General features: G+C 44.3%; 1 protein-coding gene across 1 annotated transcript in view; it reads left to right on the top strand.

Moving 5' to 3' along the window:
- The first annotated feature begins 5,834 nt into the window (after positions 1–5,834).
- KNDC1 (kinase non-catalytic C-lobe domain containing 1) overlaps positions 5,835–22,342 on the top strand; it is an 83,966-nt gene continuing 67,458 nt past the window's right edge. Inside the window, exons 1-3 of the mRNA XM_056850481.1 lie at positions 5,835–5,934; positions 10,714–10,912; positions 16,312–16,370. Of these exons, the coding sequence (XP_056706459.1) occupies positions 5,854–5,934; positions 10,714–10,912; positions 16,312–16,370 (339 nt within the window). The 5' untranslated portion in view covers positions 5,835–5,853. The remainder of the gene's footprint in view (positions 5,935–10,713; positions 10,913–16,311; positions 16,371–22,342) is intronic.

Consider the following 22,342-nt stretch of genomic DNA (forward strand, 5'->3'; position numbering starts at 1 on the left):
TGTAAAATGTAGTAGAGTCATTTATGATTAGGCAGTCCATAAAAAGGAATAGCCTAATTCTTATAATCAAAAGGAAGGGGGAAACCCTAGCAATTTAAATTAAAAGCCTACTCATGAGAAAATGTGCCATGGCACTAAGATTCCACCACCAGGGTTCCTGTTCCTATCTACGGAGTATTGTGCTTCTATTGAAGATCCTGATAGCAATTGGCTCAGCTAGTGCCATGTGCTGAGAGAACAAAGATGTCAAAGTGCTAGCCATCCAGTTTCTCTGTAAAAAAAAGAAAGGTTGTTATTTTTGCTGGGATTAAAGCATCAAACAGACTCTAGGGGCTCATATAAAGAAAAAACACACGAACACATTTTAAATAATAAGAAATTGGCCAAATGTATGAGGCCTCAGCGAACAATAAAAAGAAAGGAGTCGTGGTTTATATAAATAATTTACAATCATACAATAATTAAGAGACTCTGAAGGAAGATATATCGTTTTGAAAATCAGACTCCCGGAAGGTAGGATTTACACATTAGCCACGATATATGCCCCAAATACTGCAAGAGAAAAGTTTTATGCATGTCCCCCCACCATCTAAATTAGACTTTCAAGAGGGAGAGATAATGATCTTTGGAGACATGAATGGGGTAATGGATCTAAAAAAACCCAAAGGATGCAAACTTCCACAAAACCTGTTTAATTACATGAAAATGTTACAATTGGAAGATGCTTGGAGGATCAAAAATCTGAATACCAGGGATTATACTTTTTTTCTGACATCAAACAGATTCAAGGATTGATATGTGATGGATATCAAAAAATTATGGCCAGTATGGAATTTGCCTTTTTCACAGCAGCCACACACTCGGTTGACATCTTCTTCAAGCTATCCACTATTACCCCAAGATCCCTTTCTCGGTCTTTCACTGTTGGCACAGATCCCATCAGTGTATATGTGAAGTTGGAATTTTTTGCCCCAATATGTATCACTTTACACTCGCTCACATTGAATTTCATTTGCCATTTTAATGTCCACTCCTCCAGTTTGGAGAGATCCTTTTGGAGCTCTTCACAGTTCATTTTTGTTTTAACCACCCTAAACAATTTGGTGTCATCTGCAAACTTGGCCACCTCATTGTTCACCCCCAGCTCCAGGTCATTGATGAACAGGTTGAAAAGCACCGGTCCCAACACAGATCCCTGAGGGACCCCACTGCTCACTTCCCTCCATTGTGAGAACTGACCATTGATTCCTACTCTCTGCTTCCCATTTTTCAGACAGCTCTCAATCCATAAGAGGACTTGTCCCCTCCTTAGTTGTCTCTTTTCTAAATGGAAAGATCCCAGCTCTTCAGCCATTTCTCATAGGGAAGGTGCCATCTCCCTAATCATCTTGGTTGCCCTCTTCTGTACTTTTTCCAGCTCTGTGATGTCCTTTTTAAGGAGGTTACAGCACTTGTATTCCCAGCGATGTATTAAGGGTTTGAAAACATTATAAAAAATACTGTTCGCACTTTCTATGTATTCCCAGCGATGTATTAAGAGTTTGAAAATGTTATAAAAAATACTGTTTGCACTTTGTTTGGTCCCTTTAGCTGTGAAGACGACTTCCAACCATTTATAAGCCATGGTATCCAAAAACCCTTTTAAAGCGATGTTTTTTATAATGTTTTCAAACTCTTAGTACATCACTGGGAATACAAAGTGCGGTAACCCATAATGTGACTAGAACTGTACACAGTATTCCAAATGTGGCCACACCATAGATCTATACAGGGGCATTATAATATTGGTGGTTTTATTTTTAATCCTTTTTCTAATAATCCCTAACACGGAGTTTGCCTTTTTCACTGCTGCAGCACACTAGATTGACACTTTCATTGAGCTATCTACTACAAAGCCGATATCTTTTTCCCAGTCAACCTCAGCAAGTTCAGGCCCTATTCGCTTATACTTGATGTTGGGATTTTTTTTTGTCCCAGTGTGCATCACCTTACACTTATCAGCACTGAACTTCATTTGCCACATTGTCGTACACACACTCAATTTGTGGAGATCCTCCTGGAGGTCTTCACAGTCATCCTTGGTTTTCACCATCCTGAATAATGTTGTGTCATCTGCAAACTTGGCTACTACACTACTCACCCCTCATTCCAGATAATTTATGAACAAATTATACAGTTCTGGCCCCAATACTGATCCTTGTGGGACACCCCTGTCCATTTATTCCTACTCTTTGATTCCTGTCATTTAACCACTCTTAATCCATAAGAGAAGCAGTTCTCTTATCCCATGACTGCTAAGCTTACTCAGGAGTCTTTAGTGAGGTACCTTGTCAAATAGGGTTGCCAACCTCCAGATAATAGCTGCTGATCTCCTGCTATTACAGCTGATCTCCAGCCGATAGAGATCAGTTCACCTGGAGAAAATGGCCGCTTTGGCAACTGGACTCTATGGCATTGATGTCCCTGCCCTCCCCAAACCCCGCCCTCCTCAGACTTCACCCCCAAAATCTCCAGGTATTTCCCAACCCGGAGCTGGCAACCCTACTAGCCAAAAGCCGAAGTCTTACCATGAAGCAACACTAAGTAGTCATTGGTTCTTGTAGGTTATCCAGGCTGTGTAACCGTGGTCTTGGTATTGGTATTGCACAGCCCGGATAACCTACAAGAACCAATGAACTCTGACCGTGAAAGCCTTCGACAAGACTAAGTAGTCACACTGGAAACACATTTCAGAGTAGGCACTATTTTCTCTACTTCTAATATCACCTTTGAATGTAATATGATGTTTGTATTGTCACCTTTTATAATGGAACCAGACATTTTCTGTTGTGGTGCCGCAACTATGCAACCACCTCCTTTGGAAGGCTTGGTTGGCCCAACCTTAGGATACCTATCTGAAAAATTATGATCTTATTTTGGAAGGGGTGTGATGTTTTAAAAATGTGTTGTGTTTTACAATAGTTGTATTTTTATTGTTTTATAGATGTTCTTTTTGTTCCATGAATCTCTGTGTTAAGAAACATTACTACTATTATCTCTAAGACCTGGTATTCATTCTTTCCATGTGATCTGTAAAATGTTGAAGAGCAACTCTAATTTATAGTTTACTACACAATGGAGCTTATCTTGCCCTCTGATTTAAGTGCCTTTTATTGGGAAATTTTTACAGTAAACGTAGATTTATTATGGAAGTTTCCAGTTATCCAAAAATTTTATTGTTTCAATGAGGTAAGTTGTAAGAACTTTAAAGCACACAATGTGCCAAATTAATTATACTGTTAAATGTCAATCTTTTTAAGAAGTTCATATCACTATAAATCTGCATACTTCAGCAAATACTTACATTTCCACAGTATTTATTAGTCAGTAAAAGGGCTCCTAGAATTCCTGAACATCTCTAACCTAGATTTTTTTATACAGGGACATTTCCCCGCAGTCACACACCCCCCCCCCCCGCAACTGCTTTGGGGCATCCTTTTGATTATGCATGCCTTTTCCGCTCATCAGAGGTTGCCTCGCTCTCCCCACCCATTTTGCCTGTGTTTTCCGGATGCTGTTTTAGACAGAATCTGGAAAATGCGGGCAAAATGAGTAAGGAGAGCGAAGCAGAAAAGGCATGCATAATCAAAAGGAAACCCTGAAGCAGTTGGCGGGGGTGACTACAGGGAAATGTCCCTGCATAAAAGGCCCTAATTCTTCAGTCTACCACATTTAAGATGTGAATATTAGAATCATGTATTCAGTGATCATTATTTAATTGAGAAACTTGTCCCAGTATTGCAGGGTTGGTTGTTTTTTCTTTTAATAGCACATGTGATCAAAATAACTTTGTTAGTTTTGAGCTGGGGAACCATGTTTGCCTAGTGTAGGAAACAAAAAAGGATGTTATGGCACTTTCAGGACTAGAGATTTAGTGCAGCATAAGACTACAGACAGAGTTTACCACTCAAGTGACTGCTTGGAGCACCGAATCAGCAAAGGGCTACATCAGCATGGAAGGAATGTGATCATCATGTCCGTCACTGCCTCCCAGACCTAAGCCACTGCCTCTCAGCCTCAAGATAGGCTGTGGCACCTCTGCCTCTGAGTCCACCTTTGCACCTGGCAGGGGCAGCATGAGATGAAGTGGCCACCCCTCACCTGTGCCACTGCTGCCCAGGACCGTGGGCTTCAGAGATGCTGGGCATCTAGGCTTCCCTGCTCGCTTTGCAGCTCTGAGCTTTCTGTCTCCTTTCTTCCCTGCACCACCCTACAAGAGTATTTGCTAAGGAAGGCCTTTTGCGCAGAAACGTTTCCCCACTGTCACCCCTGCCGACGGCTTTGGGACCTCCTTTTGATGCATGCCTTTTCCGTCTATCAGAGGTCGCTTCGCTCTCCCTGTGTGTTTTGCTCACCCCAAAAACCTCCCGCGGGTGGCGAAGAGGGGCCTGGTGTAATGCCCAGATATAAGGGCTGGTTTAGAACACGATGTATTCATACGCACACACATGGAAGCTTTGGGAAGTTGGCATCCGGGAGCCATGAACCAACAAATCATGCTCTCTGTGCTTGGTACGGCCTCTCACCAGTAGAGAGCTCTGAATTACCTTCATCTTTAGGTATGTGGTTTCTAGTTACGAAGATCACAAGACCTAGAACTGGCTTAGAGACAGCCTTCGGCCAATATCTATGGCTATGCTAATTAGAGTGAAGTAGACACTTAATGTGCATTGGTGCTTTTCTGTATCAACCTGCTTGTCAGCAGCCATGGGCCTGCCCCATGCGAATGCATACATGATACTGACTTTCCTTTGTTTCTCGGGTGAGTAACCCTGCATCTTATTTGTGGGTTATTTCACCCCAGGGTCTCTGTTTAGCTAAATAAAGAACTGCTGCTCATTTTAACCTCCTCCTAGTTGTCTTCATTGGACTCTATAAGACAACCAGGGCACTTCACTGGCAACCCTATCCATCGACGACAATTGTCGCCTGACGCTGAGGGGACATTTCCGCCCCGGCTCGGACGGCCGACTTGGAAGGCTTTAAGAGGGGAGTGGACATGTTCATGGAGGAAAGTTAATTCATGGCTACTAGTTAAAATGGATACTAGTCATGCTGCATGCCTATTCTCTCTAGTATCAGAGGAGCAGGCCTATTATTTTGGGTGCGGTGGAACACGGGCAGGATGGTGCTGCTGCTGCAGTCTTGTTTGTGGGCTTCCTTAGAGGCCCCTGGTTGGCCGCTGTGTGAACAGCCTGCTGGACTTGACGGGCCTGGGTCTGATCCAGCAGGGCCTTTCTGATGTTCTTATGAGGTCTCGGGAGGGCCATGACTACCCAACGTTTAGAACAGACGCATAAGTTCCTGGGCCTCCCCAATGGACGAAGAGAGGCCTTAGCGGAAACAAGGCTTAGGATCCAGACCGATGGCGAGGATACCCAAACCTTCCTAGAGGCGCCTGGTCGGCCACCGCGTGAACAGCCTGCTGGGACCTGAGGGGCCCGGCCCTGACCCAGCAGGGCCTTTCTCATGTTCTCAGGACTTGGCCAGAGTCCGAGGAAAGAGGCGGGGCTCCCCCGGCCTCCTTTTGCCGCCTCAGCAGCCGCGTTGCAGAAGCCCAGGCGTCTAGCCCCGGTTGCTATGGGGGGGACGGACTCCGCTCCCTCAGGCGACGCTTGGGTGGGGCGGGGAGGGAGAGGAAGGGGCCGGGCCCGCCGGGCCGACGGAGGGGGCCGGCGCTAGACCCGACGCAGTCAAAGCAGCCCCGGGGTCACCGCCGGAGGCAGGTGCCGCCGTCGGGGCGGGAGCGTTTGGGCCTCTCCAGCCAAGAGGCTCCCCCCACTTCTTCTAAAGGAGCCCGGGGAAGCGGGAGCGATGGACGGCTTTGCGGAGGAGCAGGTGTTGGAGGAGGAGCGCGGCGACTTTGAGCCCCTGCCCACCCTCTTGGAGGACGAGGTGAGGGGGGGCTGGCAGGCGAGGTGGTGGTTTTGGGGTTTGGTTTTGCTTTCCCCGCCGGCCGCGCGACTGGGCGACCCCTGCCCTTCGGGATGCATTCAAACGAATGACCGGTCAGCCCATTGGAAGCAATGGGAGAGGCTGCCCAGCCCATTGAAGATAATGGGAGAAGAGAGCGTCGGTTGACTTGCATTGACTCCGACCCTCTCTTCTCCCATTATCTTCAATGGGCTGGGCGGCCTCTCCCGTTGCTTCCAATGGGCTGACTGGTCATTCGTTTTAGTACATCCCTGCCCTGCCCTTGGCTTCTCTCGGCGGCGTCGCTCCCGCGCTTCTGTGGCTCGGGCGCTGCTGGCTGCTCTCTCAGGCCGAAGTCCGACAGGGCGAGCTGTTCTAGCGAGCGCGGAGTGGCCCGCCGCCCTGATTTGGGGGGGGGGGGAAGGGAAGGCCCAACAAGAGATGGAGGGACTCAATAAAGGAAGCCGCAGCCTTTAATTTGCAAGATCTGAGCAAGGCTGTCAAGGATAGGACATTTTGGGGGGCTTTCATTCATAGGGTCGCCATGAGTCGGAAGCGACTCGACGGCACTTCACACACACAGCTCTGCGCGCAGCCTAGAAACTAGGGTTGCCAGGGCCCTCTTCGCCACCGGCGGGGTTTTTTGGGGGGGCGGAGCCTGAGGAGGGAGGGGAGGGGCTTCAATGCCGTAGAGTCCAATGGCCAAAGCGGCCGTTTTCTCCAGGGGAACGGATCTCTGTCGACTGGAGATCAGTCGTAATAGCAGATCTCCTGCCACCACCTGGAAGTTGGATTGGAAGAAGAAAATACCTATGCTGGAAATAGTAGAAACTATAACAAATGGCAGCACGTGGCTTCAAAGATAATATAATGGGAAATATACCAACTGGAAAAGAAAATAATATTATAGAATATAATAATTCTGTTTTTTGGGAAACAGTGTTTATGAATATATGTTGTGGATTTTCCAAAAAATAGAATTATTAGGTTCTATAATATTGTTTTCTTTTCCAGTTGGTATATTTCACATTATATTATCTTTGAAACCACCTGGAAGTTGGCAACCCTACTAGAAACCGGCTTGCTTCAAGGAGTGACAACAGTTGGGAGATTAGCTTTCTTCAAGGAGAGACAACAGTTGGGGATTAACTGCATGAAAAATGGCTCCCAACTGATCAGATTCCTCTTGTCAGCCCCAATGGTTGATCTCAATTTTTATTCTTGCTGAGTTTATATCCTACTGCCTTGTAACTTTTTTTTTAAGAGTTGCACTTCTCATAATATGACAAAAAGAAGAACAATCCCGTGCAGCCATACTACAGCGCCAGTAGAAAGAGGCTGGGTTGTTAAATATACATACTTGAGGGTCTACTTGGAAGTAAGTCCCATTTTATTCAATGGGGCTTATTCCCAGTAAAGAATTCTCAAACTGCAGCCTAAGTGAGACTGACCTGGTCCCAGAGTTAAGAACACCACCTTCCCTATTGATTTTAATGTGTGACTCCTTCACTGAAGTCCGTGGGATTTTAGAATGAGTTTGGTTTAGCTGGATTATGTCTAAGGTTGCCAGCTGGCCGGGGGGTGGGGGTGGGAATTTCCTGTCTCTTTAATAGGAATTTACCTAATGGCAATGGGCAGTAAAAGTTTTTCATGGTATGAAATTAAATAACATCGCTCGGTATTTGCTACAGACCAAACTGCTATTAAAGTCCCAGCTACCTCAGAACAATTAAAAAATTGGCAATGCTAATTATGCCCATGTTTAGGATTGGGTTGGGAATGCTAGTAGCCATCAAAATCAAAGACATATAACCTATTTCAAAGTGTGCTTAGATTTCTGTGTGTGTTTGTAGTTCATACTGGTATTGAGTCATATGGGTTTAAAAGAAACTGCAAATCGGAAAACTTACCTGTAGTGCCACTATCCCCCCCCCAATTAAGATCAATTGGTAATGCTTTCTGGGACGCCCCCCCTCCCAAATTATATTTGCTGTTGGTAACAAGGCTGCAGCAGTAGGGAGAAAGAGGAGCTATGTCACTTTCCTCTGCTGTTGAGACTTGTGCCATAGAAATTGTATGCTATTTTGTTGACAGTCTCCCTTAGCAACTGTTCCGGATGGAAGTGCCATTTGGAGTTTGGAGACTAGGCTAGAAAATACTGAAACAAGAAAGAACACAACAAACCATAGTGACTAATGAACAAAGATGGAGGTGGGGTATAGGAGAAGTGAAGGCAACCATAAAGATTCTCTGTGTGAAGGCTTTTAGATCAGTTATCTGGGGCCAAACTAGATGTGTCAGTGTCCATGAGTCCAGCCATTTTACAGATATTTTAAAATGGTGTGAGGGCCTGATCCTGATTGTGCCCACAGCACGGAGGCCTGAGGCACTCTTGTTCCTCCCCCCCTGCACCTTTTCAAGTGCCAAAACAGTTGTGGGGGGGCATTACATTACTTGAAATGGCATGTGGGGGAAGAGGGGGACAAGTGCACCTCAGCCAGCTGCACTGTGGGCCTGACTGTGATTGGGCCTTCACAACGTTTGAAAATTGCTTTGAAATGGTGGTGTGGGGTTGCCAGGTCCTTCTTTGCCACTGGTGGGAGGTTTTGTGGGCAGAGCCTGAGGAGGGTGGGGTTTGGGGAGGGACTTCAATGCCATAGAGTCCAATTGCCAAATGAGCCATTTTCTCTAGGTCAGTGGTTCTCAACCTGGGGGTCGGGACCCCCAAGGGGGTCACGAAGTGTTTTCTGGGGGGTCGCCGCCACTGTCCTGGGACAGCCCCCATCCCGGGCTGTCCAGGACTAACCCAGACACCCTGTAACCCTGATCCGTCCGCGAGGGCAGGGAAGACCCCAAGCAGAGAGGTGAGGAACTGGCCGACCAACAGATAGAAGGAGCAGGGCTGCAGAGATGCGGCGGTGTGCCGCCGCACACCAGCTGTAGCCCCGCTGCCCAGCTGAGAGGCGGGCGGGCCAGCCCTGGGCGCGGTCACACCTGCGCCGGGCGGATGATGCGGCAGGATGTGTGGGTGGCTGAGGAAGCTCCCCTGGCTCGGCCAGTTCAGGTCTCGGAGGAGAAGAGGGCGGTCCCCCTTGAGGCCGCTACAGCCACGTTGTTTTTACTTTTAGCCGCGCTCGGGTGGGGCGGGAGCTTCAGCCTGGAATCCAAGTGCGCATTTCTGTAGTGTGGCTTCGCTTTTCTGCCCTGAGTCATCAGTTCCGCTCTGGCAAGGCCAAGGGGGAGAGAGTCGAGGTGCATGCGCAGTTCAGGATTTCCCCCTCGAGCGCGCAGGTTCGGTGAGCAAAGAAGGAGCGGTGACTGGCGGAGGGGAGAAAAAGGCACGAAAAGTCCGAGCGGGATAAGCGGCCCTCGGCTCTTTCCTGGCCCTTTGCTCTCGTGAGGTGATTAAACCTAGCTCCGCTTTGTGGGATAACTGCAGTTCTGTGCACAAGCAGTGTCCCAGTCACAAGAGAGGGGGTTTCCTCGCAAGAGCCCCGGCCTGCTTGGAAGAGTTTTTGGGGAGAGGGGGGAGGACAAGGAACACAGTGCATGCTCAGAGGCACTCTTTCCTCCGTGCTAGGAAAGGTTGCCGCGCCACACAGTCACAGCCGCTTGCCAACAGGTGGTAGTACCATTTGCTTGTTTGTTTTAAACTTTAAAATTTAAAGTAATTATATATATGGATACCCTGGACTGCCAAAAAAACAAATGTGTTTTCTTTATCCTATTGAAAATGTCATTTATGCACATTTATGCAAATTTATGCAAATGTGACGAGGGTCGCAGGTTACTTGGCAATTGTAAAAGGGGGTCGCGACTCGAAAAAGGTTGAGAACCACTGCTCTAGGTGAACTGATCTTAATTGGCTGGAGATATGTTGTAATAGCAGGAGATCTCCAGCTAGTACCTGGAGGTTAAATAAACAACTCACTGATACTGTAACAAGATGCTGCAACCAAACAAACAGTAGTAGGCTACAAAATGCAAGCAAAGCAATGGTGAAGATATAACAAGTCAAAAGACTGTCAATATATTGCAGCTATAAAGGAAACATGAAGTTGCAAACAAAGCTAAGCAACAAGGGTTACAAAGCTTGGCTTTTTGTTGTACTTACAAGCCTTTATGGTAAGAATTTTCATTACTCTACAATATATGCATGTTTTGTAGTCCTTTAATTGAGGTTTATAACCTTTATTATAACCACATTTATAATCAGGCTGATGAAGCTACTTGTAGTAGCGAAAACGCTGGAGAATATCAGGAGCCGAGTTTCCATCCTCTTCTCCGCCTGAAATGAAATTGACCAGCAAAAAGCCAAGCTAATTATATGAACAGTTTGTTTCTAAAAACTTGTCATTTATAGCATTTTGGCTGTTAGCTAGTATCATATTTGTATTTGTTCAACTTCTTGGTTGTTTTTTTGTCGCTTTGTAACCCTTGTTGCTTAGCTTTGTTTGCAACTTTGTGTTTCCTTTATAGTTGCAATATATTGACAGTCTTTTGACTTGTTATACTCTTCACCATTGCTTTGCTTGCATTTTGTAGCCTACTACTGGTTGCAGTGCCTGGAGGTTGGCAACCCTATGGTGGGGGCATCCATGGGTCAGAACCGTGGACACTGGTATGTCTGGTTTGGCCCTTACAAAGTCTTGAAGTTGCTGGGGATAAGTTGGATTTATGTATTATAGATTGTAATTGACACAGTTTGCTACAAGTAATGCCATGGAATGTGGAGTAATTTATAAATTCATGTTTTGGCAGGAGAATGTGTCTCTCGCTGATGTTTTGTCACTGCAGGATGGCTGTCTTACTGAGCAAGATATCTGGGCAATTTGCCTGGAGTGTTGCCAGTCTGTGAAGAACATTGCCCATTCTGCAATCTTCCAAACACTTTGCATTACTCCTGACACTTTGGCTTTTAACACCAATGGCAATGTATGCTTCATGGAACAGATCAGTGGTAAGTATTTATGCTTCTAGGCAATTTGTCGAAATGTACAAATACTCATGCTGAGAGGATGTAATGAAAAATTATATTCTCTCCATCAGACTTGTACATGGATTTTAATTAGATTGGAAACCGTAATTTCTTGATGCACGGATGAATATTGTCCTATGCTAAGCTAAATTAGGTTAGATCTACTAACACTGTGTGTTCATTTAGTTGTTACAATATTGAACAGATTTCTTGCTCAAATTTAATAAGTTTTTGGATTCAATTTGGCATCTTCCAGAGGATATGCTCTGTGAAAGCTGTCATGTACTTGTCTGAATCTGCCTTAAATATAAAGAGATTCTGACAGCTATGAAAGGATGTGATAGATTTATATAAAGCTACTGGATTTTGTAAAAGAATCTTGAATCTTCTTTCAAAAGTGACCCCTCTGAGTCAGCAATAAGATTATCCAACAAGTAGGTACAAGAATGATGGAGAGCTTTTAAAAAGATTTAAATGATATTTGGGGACATTGATAGGTGTCTTATAGGTACCTGTGGGGTCTGGTATTTTTGATCTACTTCAGGGGTCTCCAACCTTTGTGAGCCTGTGGGCAGCTTTGGAATTATGATACAGGATGGTGGGCACAACCACAGAATGGCTGCCACAGGAAGAAGGAGAAGAAGAGTTGGTTTTTATATGCTGACTTTCTCTACCACTTAAGGAAGAATCAAACTGGCTTAGAATCAACTTCCCTTCCTTTCCCCATAACAGACAGCCTGTGAGGGAGGTGGGGCTGAGAGAGTTCAGAGAGAACTGTGACTCAAGGCAGGCAGCATTTTCTAATGAACTGAAAGAAACAAAGGTATAGAGCACAATGTCTCTTAGGGGGAGGGAGAGGAGAGGCTCTGAGCTTCCCTGATTGACCTCAAGCTGTATCCACTAGAATCTGGCTGTCCACTTGTGTGTGAAGTATTAAAGTCCTGAAGGCTATGGGGTGGGCCTTCTGGTCTCCTCCCAATGCCTGCCATGCTGTGCCAAATTTTCCCTTAGGCTGTACTCCCCCTGCTTTCCTGCTGCTCTCTAAATCTTATCACCAATCCAAGCAAATCTACCGCAAGGTCCTCCTGCTTCCTGCCCAGGTGCCTTACTCTCCTTGTGCCACTAAATGTCCTTGCTTTGTCTGTTTGCCTCTTCCTTGTGCTACTGTTCTTCAAGCTATGTAGCTGCAGGGATGGCTGTGTTACTGTTTGGAGTCTTTCCTAGGGTTGCCAACCTTCAGGTGGTGACTGGAGATCTCCGGCTATTACAGGTGACAGAAATCAGTTCCCCTGGAGAAAATAGCGGTTTTGAAAATTCGACTATGGCATTGAAGTCCCACCCCTCTCCAACCTCCACCCACCTCAAGCTCCACCCCCAGAATTTCCAGATATTCCTTAACCCGGAGCTGGCAACCCTAGTCTTTCCTAACAATTCTCCCATATACTTTAATGTTAAATGTCATTGAACATAGTGAAAGAGACAATAATGAAACAGAACCATATGAAACTACTCGATAAACAGTCTCTTTTGGAATAAAAAAACTGAAAGAAACAAAACAAACTCCCATGTACAAGTCATGGTTTAAAATAGACCACGGGCATTAGATTCTGGATTTAAGTCAATATTACTAAATGTAATATGTTGATAAAGTAGTATTGCGTTGCTTTGACAGCACTATGGCTGATTATAATGTTTGTCCATTTCAACTTTGATGATTAAAGTGGAGCTGACAGTGGGGGCTAAAATATTTGCTGAATATGTACTACAACTTATTGTGAATATTTGTTACTTTGAATGTTTACCATTGTTTGCCCTATGTTCTGTTGATTCAGTATTTTTTTTCTTCCACAATACGAGCTTTTTGCTTCTTAGTAACATTATCCCAGCCAACAAAGAATCATAATATCATTATGCTTCATAGCCAAAGCTTACTTAGAATGAGGGAGTGCTTTCTGGACTGATTGCATTGGTTAAGAACCTACAGGGCAAACTAAGCCTATTCAGGTGATGAACATTTTAGGATCATTTTTCACTATTAAAAACAGCATTAAAACATTAAACTGCCTAAAATGATACCCATAAATAGCCCAGGAAGACTATAAAACACCTTCAAGGAGCTGGAGCCTTTCTGTTAAATGGTTTTGCCTGGCTCCCAGAGGACACAAAAATTGCCACCCGGTAAATCTCAAAGGTAAAGTGCTACCTCTGAAGAAGCCTCCTTTCTGTTTGCCACCTGTCTGACCTCTGCAGGCAAGTGCACTAGGGTCGCCAGGTCCCTCTTCACCACCAGCGGGAGGCTTTTGGGGTAGAGCCTGAGGAGGGTGGGGTTTGGGGAGGGGAGGGACTTCAATGCCATAGAGTCCGATTGCCAAAGCGGCCATTTTCTCCAGGTGAACTGATCTCTATCGGCTGGAGATCAGTTGCAATAGCAGGAAATCTCCAGCTAGTACCTGGAGGTTGGCAACCATAAGGTGCACAGAAAGCATAGGCTTGGGAAGAAGATCTTAACTGATAGGCTGCAGAGTACTGGAGAAGATGGTCCTTGAAGTACCCTGACTCCAAGCCATTTAGGGCCTTAAAGCTAAGAACAGCATTTTGATTAATTCCATTAATGACTTCTACCTTGAATGGCCCAAGTTTTCTTTTAGAATTTAGTCTTTGTATTGTGAGAATATGGTTGACAGGCCAGATATCAGGAGTCAATCAAACCTTTATTTGCAGTGATCCATATAGGGCCAGATTTGATCATATTTTATCTCTAGAATTGTACATGTGGAAATCAGGTGGAGGCCTTGGTGTTCTTCCTCTTATGTTCCTTCATGCTCTCCCTTCATTGTGGAAATAAATGAATGGTAGGCTGTGCAAGAGAAAATCTTATAAGCAGAATCAGACTCAGAATCTGAGGATTTGGATAGGAATTTGTGAACAGGTATTTTTGTCACCTTTCTCTCTCAGCCTTGAAATAGATTGATAACGTTCAGCATTCAACAAGGCTGAGGATGACAAGGATTAAGTATCCTGTGTGTAGCTTTGTCTCATGATAACTTTATGTCCCTTTGTTGAGGTAACAATGGGCGAAAACGCATGGTCGCTTTATCTTCCTTTAATCCCTGTTTTAGCCAGGATCTAACGCACATTAGGCGAAACGCATAGGTTCGATCCTGGATGAATCCTGGCTGAAACAGGGATTAAAGGAGGCTAAAGCAACCATGCGTTTTCGCCCAATAATTCCCTAAATAGCATTTTTGGTGAGCTTTTACAGAATGCGTTGACAGCATATATTGACAGGAAATATGAATATGACCATGGTCACACAGCCTGGATAACCTACAAGAACCAATGAACTCTGACCATGAAAGCCTTCAACAATATTATGAATATGCTCCAGACTTATACAGTAATTTCTTTAACCCTCAAATATCTATTACTATTTTATCCTGCTGTTCCTCCAAGGAGCTTAAGGTGGTGTTTATAATTTTCTTCTCTTCCATTTTAACCCCACAGCAATTCTGGGAGGTAGGCTAGACTGAGAGAGTGAGCAGCCCAAGCTATGGTTGCCATCTTCATCCTAGGGATGTGTGGGAGGGGTACAGTTGGCATCCCCAGTGCAATGATGTCACTTCTGGAGTGACCTGGAAGTAACATCATCATGCTGGGTGTCATTCTTAGATTATAGAGGTTTAGGTTAATGTTGAAGTGTCACCCCATGCACAGTGACATGACTTTGCTGGGGATGCCAGTTGCCCCCTGTCAAGAAGTTGAGGTCCCTCAATTTCTTGGGTTTCATTATTTCCTTGGTTCAGGCCTGGAGGCCTATGAATTTTGTGCTATTGGGATGTTAGAACAGCAAAATAGTTCCATTTTGAAACTGCTTCTGGGGAGGGAACAAGATAGGCCACCAGCTGCTTCTCGTTAAACCTTTCTCTCCCCTTTCTGGAATGCAAGGCCGTGCGTTGCCACGGTAACTAATCGGTCAGCCACTATCTTAATGTTTGTGACAACATCCAGATGCAGGGAGTTCTGCAGGCTTCACCACCTGAATGCGTCAATGAGTGAGTCAGCATTCTGACCAAGCGATTAATTAACAGCTAATTACTTTCGTTTTCTCAATTGGCCTCTATGAGCTCATGCCGTTGAGAAAACAAATATAAGGACAGACCAGTCCTGAGCAAATCATGCACGCTTTGGGGTACAGCAGGAGAGCTGTGCTGGCGGCATCAGAACCCATTTGATTTTGGCCCTTGAGGGGGAAACTCTGGTCAAGCTGACCTTTTGGAGAAACCTTTGGACAACCTTTTGAAACTCTTGTATGCTGAAAGAACTCTTGAAACTGGTAACTATTGGAACATTGCTTTTGAGAAGCTATGCTAAATCATTTTGTTATTTTCTTGCTTAAAACTTCATGAAACCCTTTTTCTTTCCTGTAACCAGCATAAATCTTATAAAATAAATCATTAGCCTTTTAATTGACTGTGTCTATGACTCTGGGATTCCAAGCCTAAATCTAAGTGCCTTGTGTGTGTGTGAAAACCACCTACCAAAAACCTAAGACAATTTTGGGAAGTGTGAACAGTCCTGGCTAGGTCTCAGCCTGGCGGGAAAAGTGTCACACTGTATTTGGAGCTTGGCAGGGGTTACTCTGGACCTCTTGCCTGGAGGCTTAACTTTTGGTCCAGAGTTGGTGGCAGCTACTCATTGGACTTGGGGCGAAAGCCTGGAGTTCAATGTTTTGTTTTTTGGGAAACATTTTGACCAAACCAAAGTAGCCCAACTGGTGGAAGCTGTTTGACACCCCCCCACACACACACAATCCAGAAGCCAGCATGGTATAGTGGTGGGCTCTAATCTGGAGAACTGGGTTTGCTTCCCCACTCCTCCACATGAGCAGCGGACTCTAATCTGGTGAACCAGGTTGGTTTCCCCACTCCTATACATGAAGCCTTGGGCTAGTCACAGTTGTCTTCGAACTCTCTCAGCCTTACCTACCTCACAAGGTGTCTCTTGTGGGGAGAGGAAGAGAAAGAGATTGGAAGCCGGTTTGATTCTCCTTTTTGAAAAGGTAGAGAAAATTTACATATCAAAACCAACTCTTCATCGTCTTCATCATCTTCATCATCATCATCATCATCATCTCCTACTGGTTGCCAACCCTAACCCAAGCTCACCCAGCATGCTTCGTGGATAAGGAGAGATATTAATGTGGTTCTTCCTGGTTCTGGTCTGACACCCTGCCCACAGTACATAAACTGGTGCTCATCAAAGATATTAGAAGTTGAACTAGCCATTTGACAATCTTAAGGGTTTTAAATTTGTTGTTAAAATAGAACTTATTCCAGAGTATGTTATTTAAATTACAATAACACTTCTTAATCTGTTTCCAGATGACCCAGAAGGAACCTTTGTACCACCAGAGATCGATGTAACTGGTAACACTTTTGAGGTAAGGAATGCAGTTTTCTATATTAACTCAGACTTTATATAATAATACGTATATGAACTGAAGGGTAAATTTCTGATTTTTCCACTGGATATTTTCTATATCTGGGCAGGGGGTGGGAATCATTATTTGGTTTATGCTACCCACTATCCATTTTAAATTATGTATTTTTTTCTGTTGGGTCGGTTTGTTTGTTCAGTGGCTAACTGTGAACTTCATAGCAAAATGTCAAATTTGCTTGCTGTCGGCTATAAAAATAATTCAGGGTGGGATAGTCAGCAATTTAATCTTCTAGTTTAATGAACAAACCAATGGATCTCTATAGTCTAGTGATTTGCAAATGTTCTTCATTGTTGAATTAAATTACAGGCTTAATTGTTTACACTAATTCATTAGCCTCCCTGATCAGACATATAATCGCCCTCTTGCAGTGTTTTCTTGTGCTAATTTCTGCTGAAAATCCTAGACAGAATATGAATGTTTTCTTTCTTCTATTATAAATTAACCCAAATAGCCTAATTAGCAGTATGACATTATGAACATCTATTTTCATGTAGGCCTATATAAAGTCTCTAAACTGAAAAGTTTTTTTTAAAAAAATTCCAACTGTCCCCCAAATGTGATAATGAAGCTTAGGAACTGAGAATTTTAGATCAGCAGACCGTTTTTTTTTTCTCTTTTTCATATTTCTCTTTAGCTTTGAAGATTTTGAAACCTACAGGACAACTGCTTCAGTCTATATTTAATCTCTTATACAGTTTTATTGGTGGCAAAAGTGAGTTAGTCAGCTGTGTTCCAGGTTTGGCACGTATCGTTTGTTCTTATCTAGCTCATTTTGTGGAAGAGGAGGATATGGATGTTCAATTCATTTGCAAGATGTTTTATAAAGAGGGTTGTTTTTTTTAATCGGAAAAGACTATGAGTCTCCCTAAAATGAAAGATTTGTCTATAAAACTTCTCTGACTTTTTTTATGGGGCTGCTGTATCCCAGGTCAATCAATCTTGCCTAATTACATATTGTAAAAATTATTTGCCACTTATGCAAATAAGTTACATTAACGTATACTTCCAGTTAGATTTTGCCTTATGCTGGCAAATGCCTTAAAAATTGGGAAAGGAGGCATAGATAGCCTGTCCAGATTTATGCCAAATTTTGCATATTATACAAATTATTTGAAGCTTGTGCAAATAACCTTGTTTTTTGTATGTTGTGCCAACTGCTTTTTTCCCCTTTTTGACTGAACACAGCAAATACCATACGAAGTAATATAGGAGAGGGGAGACTTGTCTTGGTAGTAGTCCATATGAAAAGGATGTAGAGGTCTTTGCAGATCATACACTGAACATGAGTCAGATGTGTCATGAGTTAAAAAGGCAAATGTGATTTTGGGCTCCATCAACAGAAGTATATCTAGATCATGCAAATTGATAATATCACTTTACTCTGCTCTGGTTAGACCTCACTTGGAGCACTATGTTCAGTTTTGGGCACCACCGGTTAAGAAGGATATTGATCAGCTGGAATGTGTCCAGAGGAGGGCAACAAAGATGGTGAGGGGTCTGGAGACTAAGTCCTATGAGGAAAGGTTGAAGGAACTAGGTATGTTTAGCCTGGAGAGGAGACGACTGAGAGGTGATACAATAGCCATCTTCAAGTATTTGAAGGGCTGGCATATAAAGGATGAAGCAGAGTTATTTTCTGTTGTCCCAGAAGTTTGGACCAGAACCAACGAGTTGAAAATAAATCCAAAAAGTTTTCAGCTAAACATTAGGAAGAACTTCTTAACAGTTAGAGTGGTTCTTTGATGGAACAGGCTCCTTGGGAGGTGGTGGGCTCTTCTTTGGAGATTTTAAAGCAGCGGCTAGATGGCCATCTGTCAACAATGCTGATTCTATGATTCAGTATGAATTTAGAAAGGGATGAGAAGGAGGCCAGGAAGGGATGAGCCAATACTCAGCTTTTGTGGACCTTTCTTATATGCCCAGAGTAATCAGCACCTTTGGGTCACCTTGGGCCGATCAGCACCTTTGGGTAAGGAAGGAATTTTCCTCCAGGCCAGATTGTCCCAGGGATGCTGGAGGTTTTTTTGCCTTCCTCTGGGCATAGAGCAGAGGTCACTGGGGAAGTGGGGAGGAGTAGCTGTGAATTTCCTGCATTGTGCAGGGGGTTGGACTAGATGAGCCTTTGGGTGACTTCCAGCTGTATGTTTCTGTGCTTCTAAAGTTGAGAGACCAATGAAAAGGTTGTACCTCATTCTCTCTTGTCAGGAAAGTGGCTGCCTGGTTCCTTCCTGGTTTCCCCATTCTGCCTGTTTGTTCTACAAAACACAGCAGAGCATGTTGGGGATAAGATGGTCCAGTTTGCCAGATCTTCCCTTTCTGCTACTTCAAGAACACCTGACACTTTACAAATGCTTTTCAATGTAATGAGTGTAGAACTTAGATGTTCTAAGTTTGTGGAACATTGATAGCCTGCCCCCTCCTGCCACAACATTGGAAAGCGAAGCCAAACACCCACACCTTGTATAGTTTTGCCTCTGTTAGAAGGATATTCCATTTCAAAAGAATTAGATACAGGTCCAGTATTATGTCTTGCTACTTGAGTAAGTCCTATTCAGTCAACAAGTAGTATCACAAAACCAACTTTGGAAAGAATTGAATTGGTTGTATGGGACTGGTATTATCTGGGTATTGCAGTAAAATTTATAATAAAATTGAAACACTGCGTCCATTGAGATAAACGTTGACATACTGGGTTGGATCCACTTATCCTTCTACTCAAAGGTCACAAGTCTTCCCTGCTTCCTCCTTCCCCCAGCACTCCTTTCCACCCTAAGAAGGTGACGGTGGGGTTGTGGGACCCACATGGAATAATAGCCATGAGTGTCTGTGGGCTGCCCTGAGAAGGGGAAATGGGGCAAAATTGTTCTCTCCTGCCTGTTCTATCAGCTCATGTTGGTAAGTCTTGCTCTTGTCGGGAAATTTTTACTGTTTACCTATCAACACGTGTGCACAAGATTAATCTCCACAAAGTCGCTTCAGAGCTGAAATAGTATTACCTTTATTCCTGCTAGGTAAAGGTAAAGGTCCCCTGTGCAAGCACCGGGTCATTCTTGACCCATGGGGTGATGTCACATCCCAACATTTTCTAGGCAGTCTTTGTTTATGGGGTGGTTTGCCGGTGCCTTCCCCAGTCATCTTCCCTTTACCCCCAGCAAGCTGGATACTCATTTTACCAACCTCGGAAGAATGGAAGGCTGAGTCAACCTTGAGCCGGCTACCTGAAACCGACTTCCGTTGGGATCGAACTCAGGTCATGAGCAAAGCTTTGGACTGCAATACTGCAGCTTACCACTCTGCGCCACGGGGCTGCCCACTGTTTTATCGTCTTATTGAGAGAAAGCTGGCAATTGGAATCCCAGGTAGGGTGGTAGTGGTTGGGCAGGGGGCAGTGCGAAACAGAATCAAAATACTGGAAAAAGTGAAGCACTCCTCTATCATTTCTCTGCTTTGTGTCATCCCATCCTAAAGTTGCTTCCTCATGGTGGAGAGGTTCCATATGGGAGTGTGTTCCATGTATTTAGAGTTATTTAATCATTCATTAAATATTCAATCTTTCATTAAATCCTCTCTGAACAGTAAAACTGGTGTTCTGCCTTCAAATGCACAGCACAATGTGTGACGCGGGTAATATACACATGTGTAATTGTGTAGGTTTGGTTTAAGCAATCCTTTCCCTTTTTAAAGAATGGCTTGTGTATACCTGCAGGCAGATTATGGAAGCAATGCAGCATCCTCATCTGCTCTTTGCATCGCTTAGCATAGAAGATACCTTTTTTTTTTTTATCACTGAGCTTGTGAAACGACCTTTAATTAGATTTGCTCCCAGTGGCTTCATCCTTAAAGCATGCGTTCATTATTAGTGTACAGAGGATCTGGCGCAAGGGTTCCTTCAGCTGTACAACACTACAATTGGCACCGTTATGCTAGCAGCTGGACTCGACTTTAGAGTTGTTACCAACACAGCAGCAGCCATTGGCTCCAACGTGCTGGGAAGAAATTTCCCCAGGCTGTGGTGGCAGCATCACAGTGGCAGAGGCTCAGCAGCGCTGTTTGCGACAGCCCCGTTGTGAACAATTGTTCTGCGATGATGGCTGCTGCGGAGACACATTGATCTAGTGCCGTTGCCTGTGCCAGCCTCATTAACCAGAACGTTCAAGCAGCAAAGGACAGAATGAGCTTAATGGTACCTCGACCGAAGTGCAGCCTGTGATGTTTATACTGACTAATACAATAGCCACTTTTATGAATGGGAATGGGGCAGCTGGCAGGAGGATGACTAATGGGGCAGAGATTCATAGCGGACTGAGTTGGACTATGAGGAAAGATTGAAGCAGCTGGGTATGTTTAGCCTGAAGAGGAGAAGACTGAGAGGTGATATGATAACCATCTTCAAGTACTTGAAGGGCTGTCATTATAGAGGATGGTGCCGAGTTGTTTTCTGTTGCCCCAAAAGGTCGGACCAGAACCAATGGGTTGAAATCAAATCAAAAGAATTTCCGTCTAGACATTAGGAAGAATTTTCTATCAGTTAGAGTGGTTCCTCAGTGGAACAGCCTTCCTTGGGAGGTGATAAGCTCTCCTTCCCTGGAGGTTTTTAAGCAGAGGCTAGATGGCCATCTGTCAGCAATGCTGATTCTTAAGCAGTTCATGAGAGAGAGGGCATCTTGGCCATATTCTGGGCATAGAGTAGGGGTCACTGGGGGTATGTGGAGGAAGTAGTTGTGAATGTCCTGCATTGTGCAGGGGGTTGGACTAGACAACTCTGGGGGTCCCTTCCAACTCTATGGCCTAAAACGCACGGTCACTTACCCCGGTTTCTGCCCAGTCTCCTCCCCGTCCCAGCCAGGATTAAATGAACCCGGGCGGGGGGAGAATCTGTGTGCATTACCTTTGTTGATCTGTGGCGAAACTGCATGCTGATCCATCTGTCAAAACAGAAAATGCTGGAGACATGTACTTCCTGGCCGTTCGGCAACGCCCCCTCCCCCTGGTGATTGGTGGCTCACTGAGGTTGCAAGGGGAGGGGTTTGGAGGTGGGCGGGACATCGTGACGCCAGAAGACTTGGCTCGTGTTAATCTGAGATGAGCCAGGGGTAACGGTTTGGGTCCTCAATTGCAAAACCGGGTTCGTTTTGGGTCGACACAGCAGCAGCAAATGAGGTGCCGCTCGTTTGCGAGGATTTGATCCTGGGTGAAACAGGGAATAAACAGGGAGGAGACTGGGCAGAAACCGGAGTAAGTGACCGTGCGTTTTAGACCTATGATTCTATGACTCTGTGGGTCACTTAAGGCATCTCCCCCACCCAAAAAAAAGAATGCGTATTGGGAGTGTTTGTGTAATCATTACTGTGAACATAACTTATCCTCACATAATCAAAATATGTTCGAGATTTTTTTTTGAAAATTGATGTTACACATTTTCTATATTTATGAATGCCTCAACAGAGAGCAAGTTAAGAGAACTCCACGGTCTTCTGTTGTTAACACCAGAACTGAGAAAAGGAATCATGCTCTTTGCAGAGCCTTTAATATAAATACAAAGTGCATCATGTTGTTTGACTCTTAAACACTAACCTTCGCTACCATTTCTAAACAGTCAGTGCAGACATCTACAGAAGCCTTTTTCTCTCCCGCCCCCCCCCCCCCGGCTAACTTGTCAGGAAGCTCGCTTTGCGTTGACATTAAAACCTAATTCTGTCATACTTCAGTGGATGCTCAATGAAATATATGAGTGTATAGTTTGATTATTATTTTTTTGTTTTGTTTACTCAGCAGGGATCAACTGCTCTTTCGGTGACATTTAATCTGATTGTCACTTATATATCTAAAGAAAGAAATAAAAACTCGTCCTTAAACTGATTAACTGCATATCCTGTGCGGTATTTGTTTAAGTTATCAGACTCTTTAAGTTA

Source organism: Euleptes europaea, chromosome 5 (assembly GCF_029931775.1).
Source record: "Euleptes europaea isolate rEulEur1 chromosome 5, rEulEur1.hap1, whole genome shotgun sequence".
NCBI lineage: Eukaryota > Metazoa > Chordata > Lepidosauria > Squamata > Sphaerodactylidae > Euleptes > Euleptes europaea.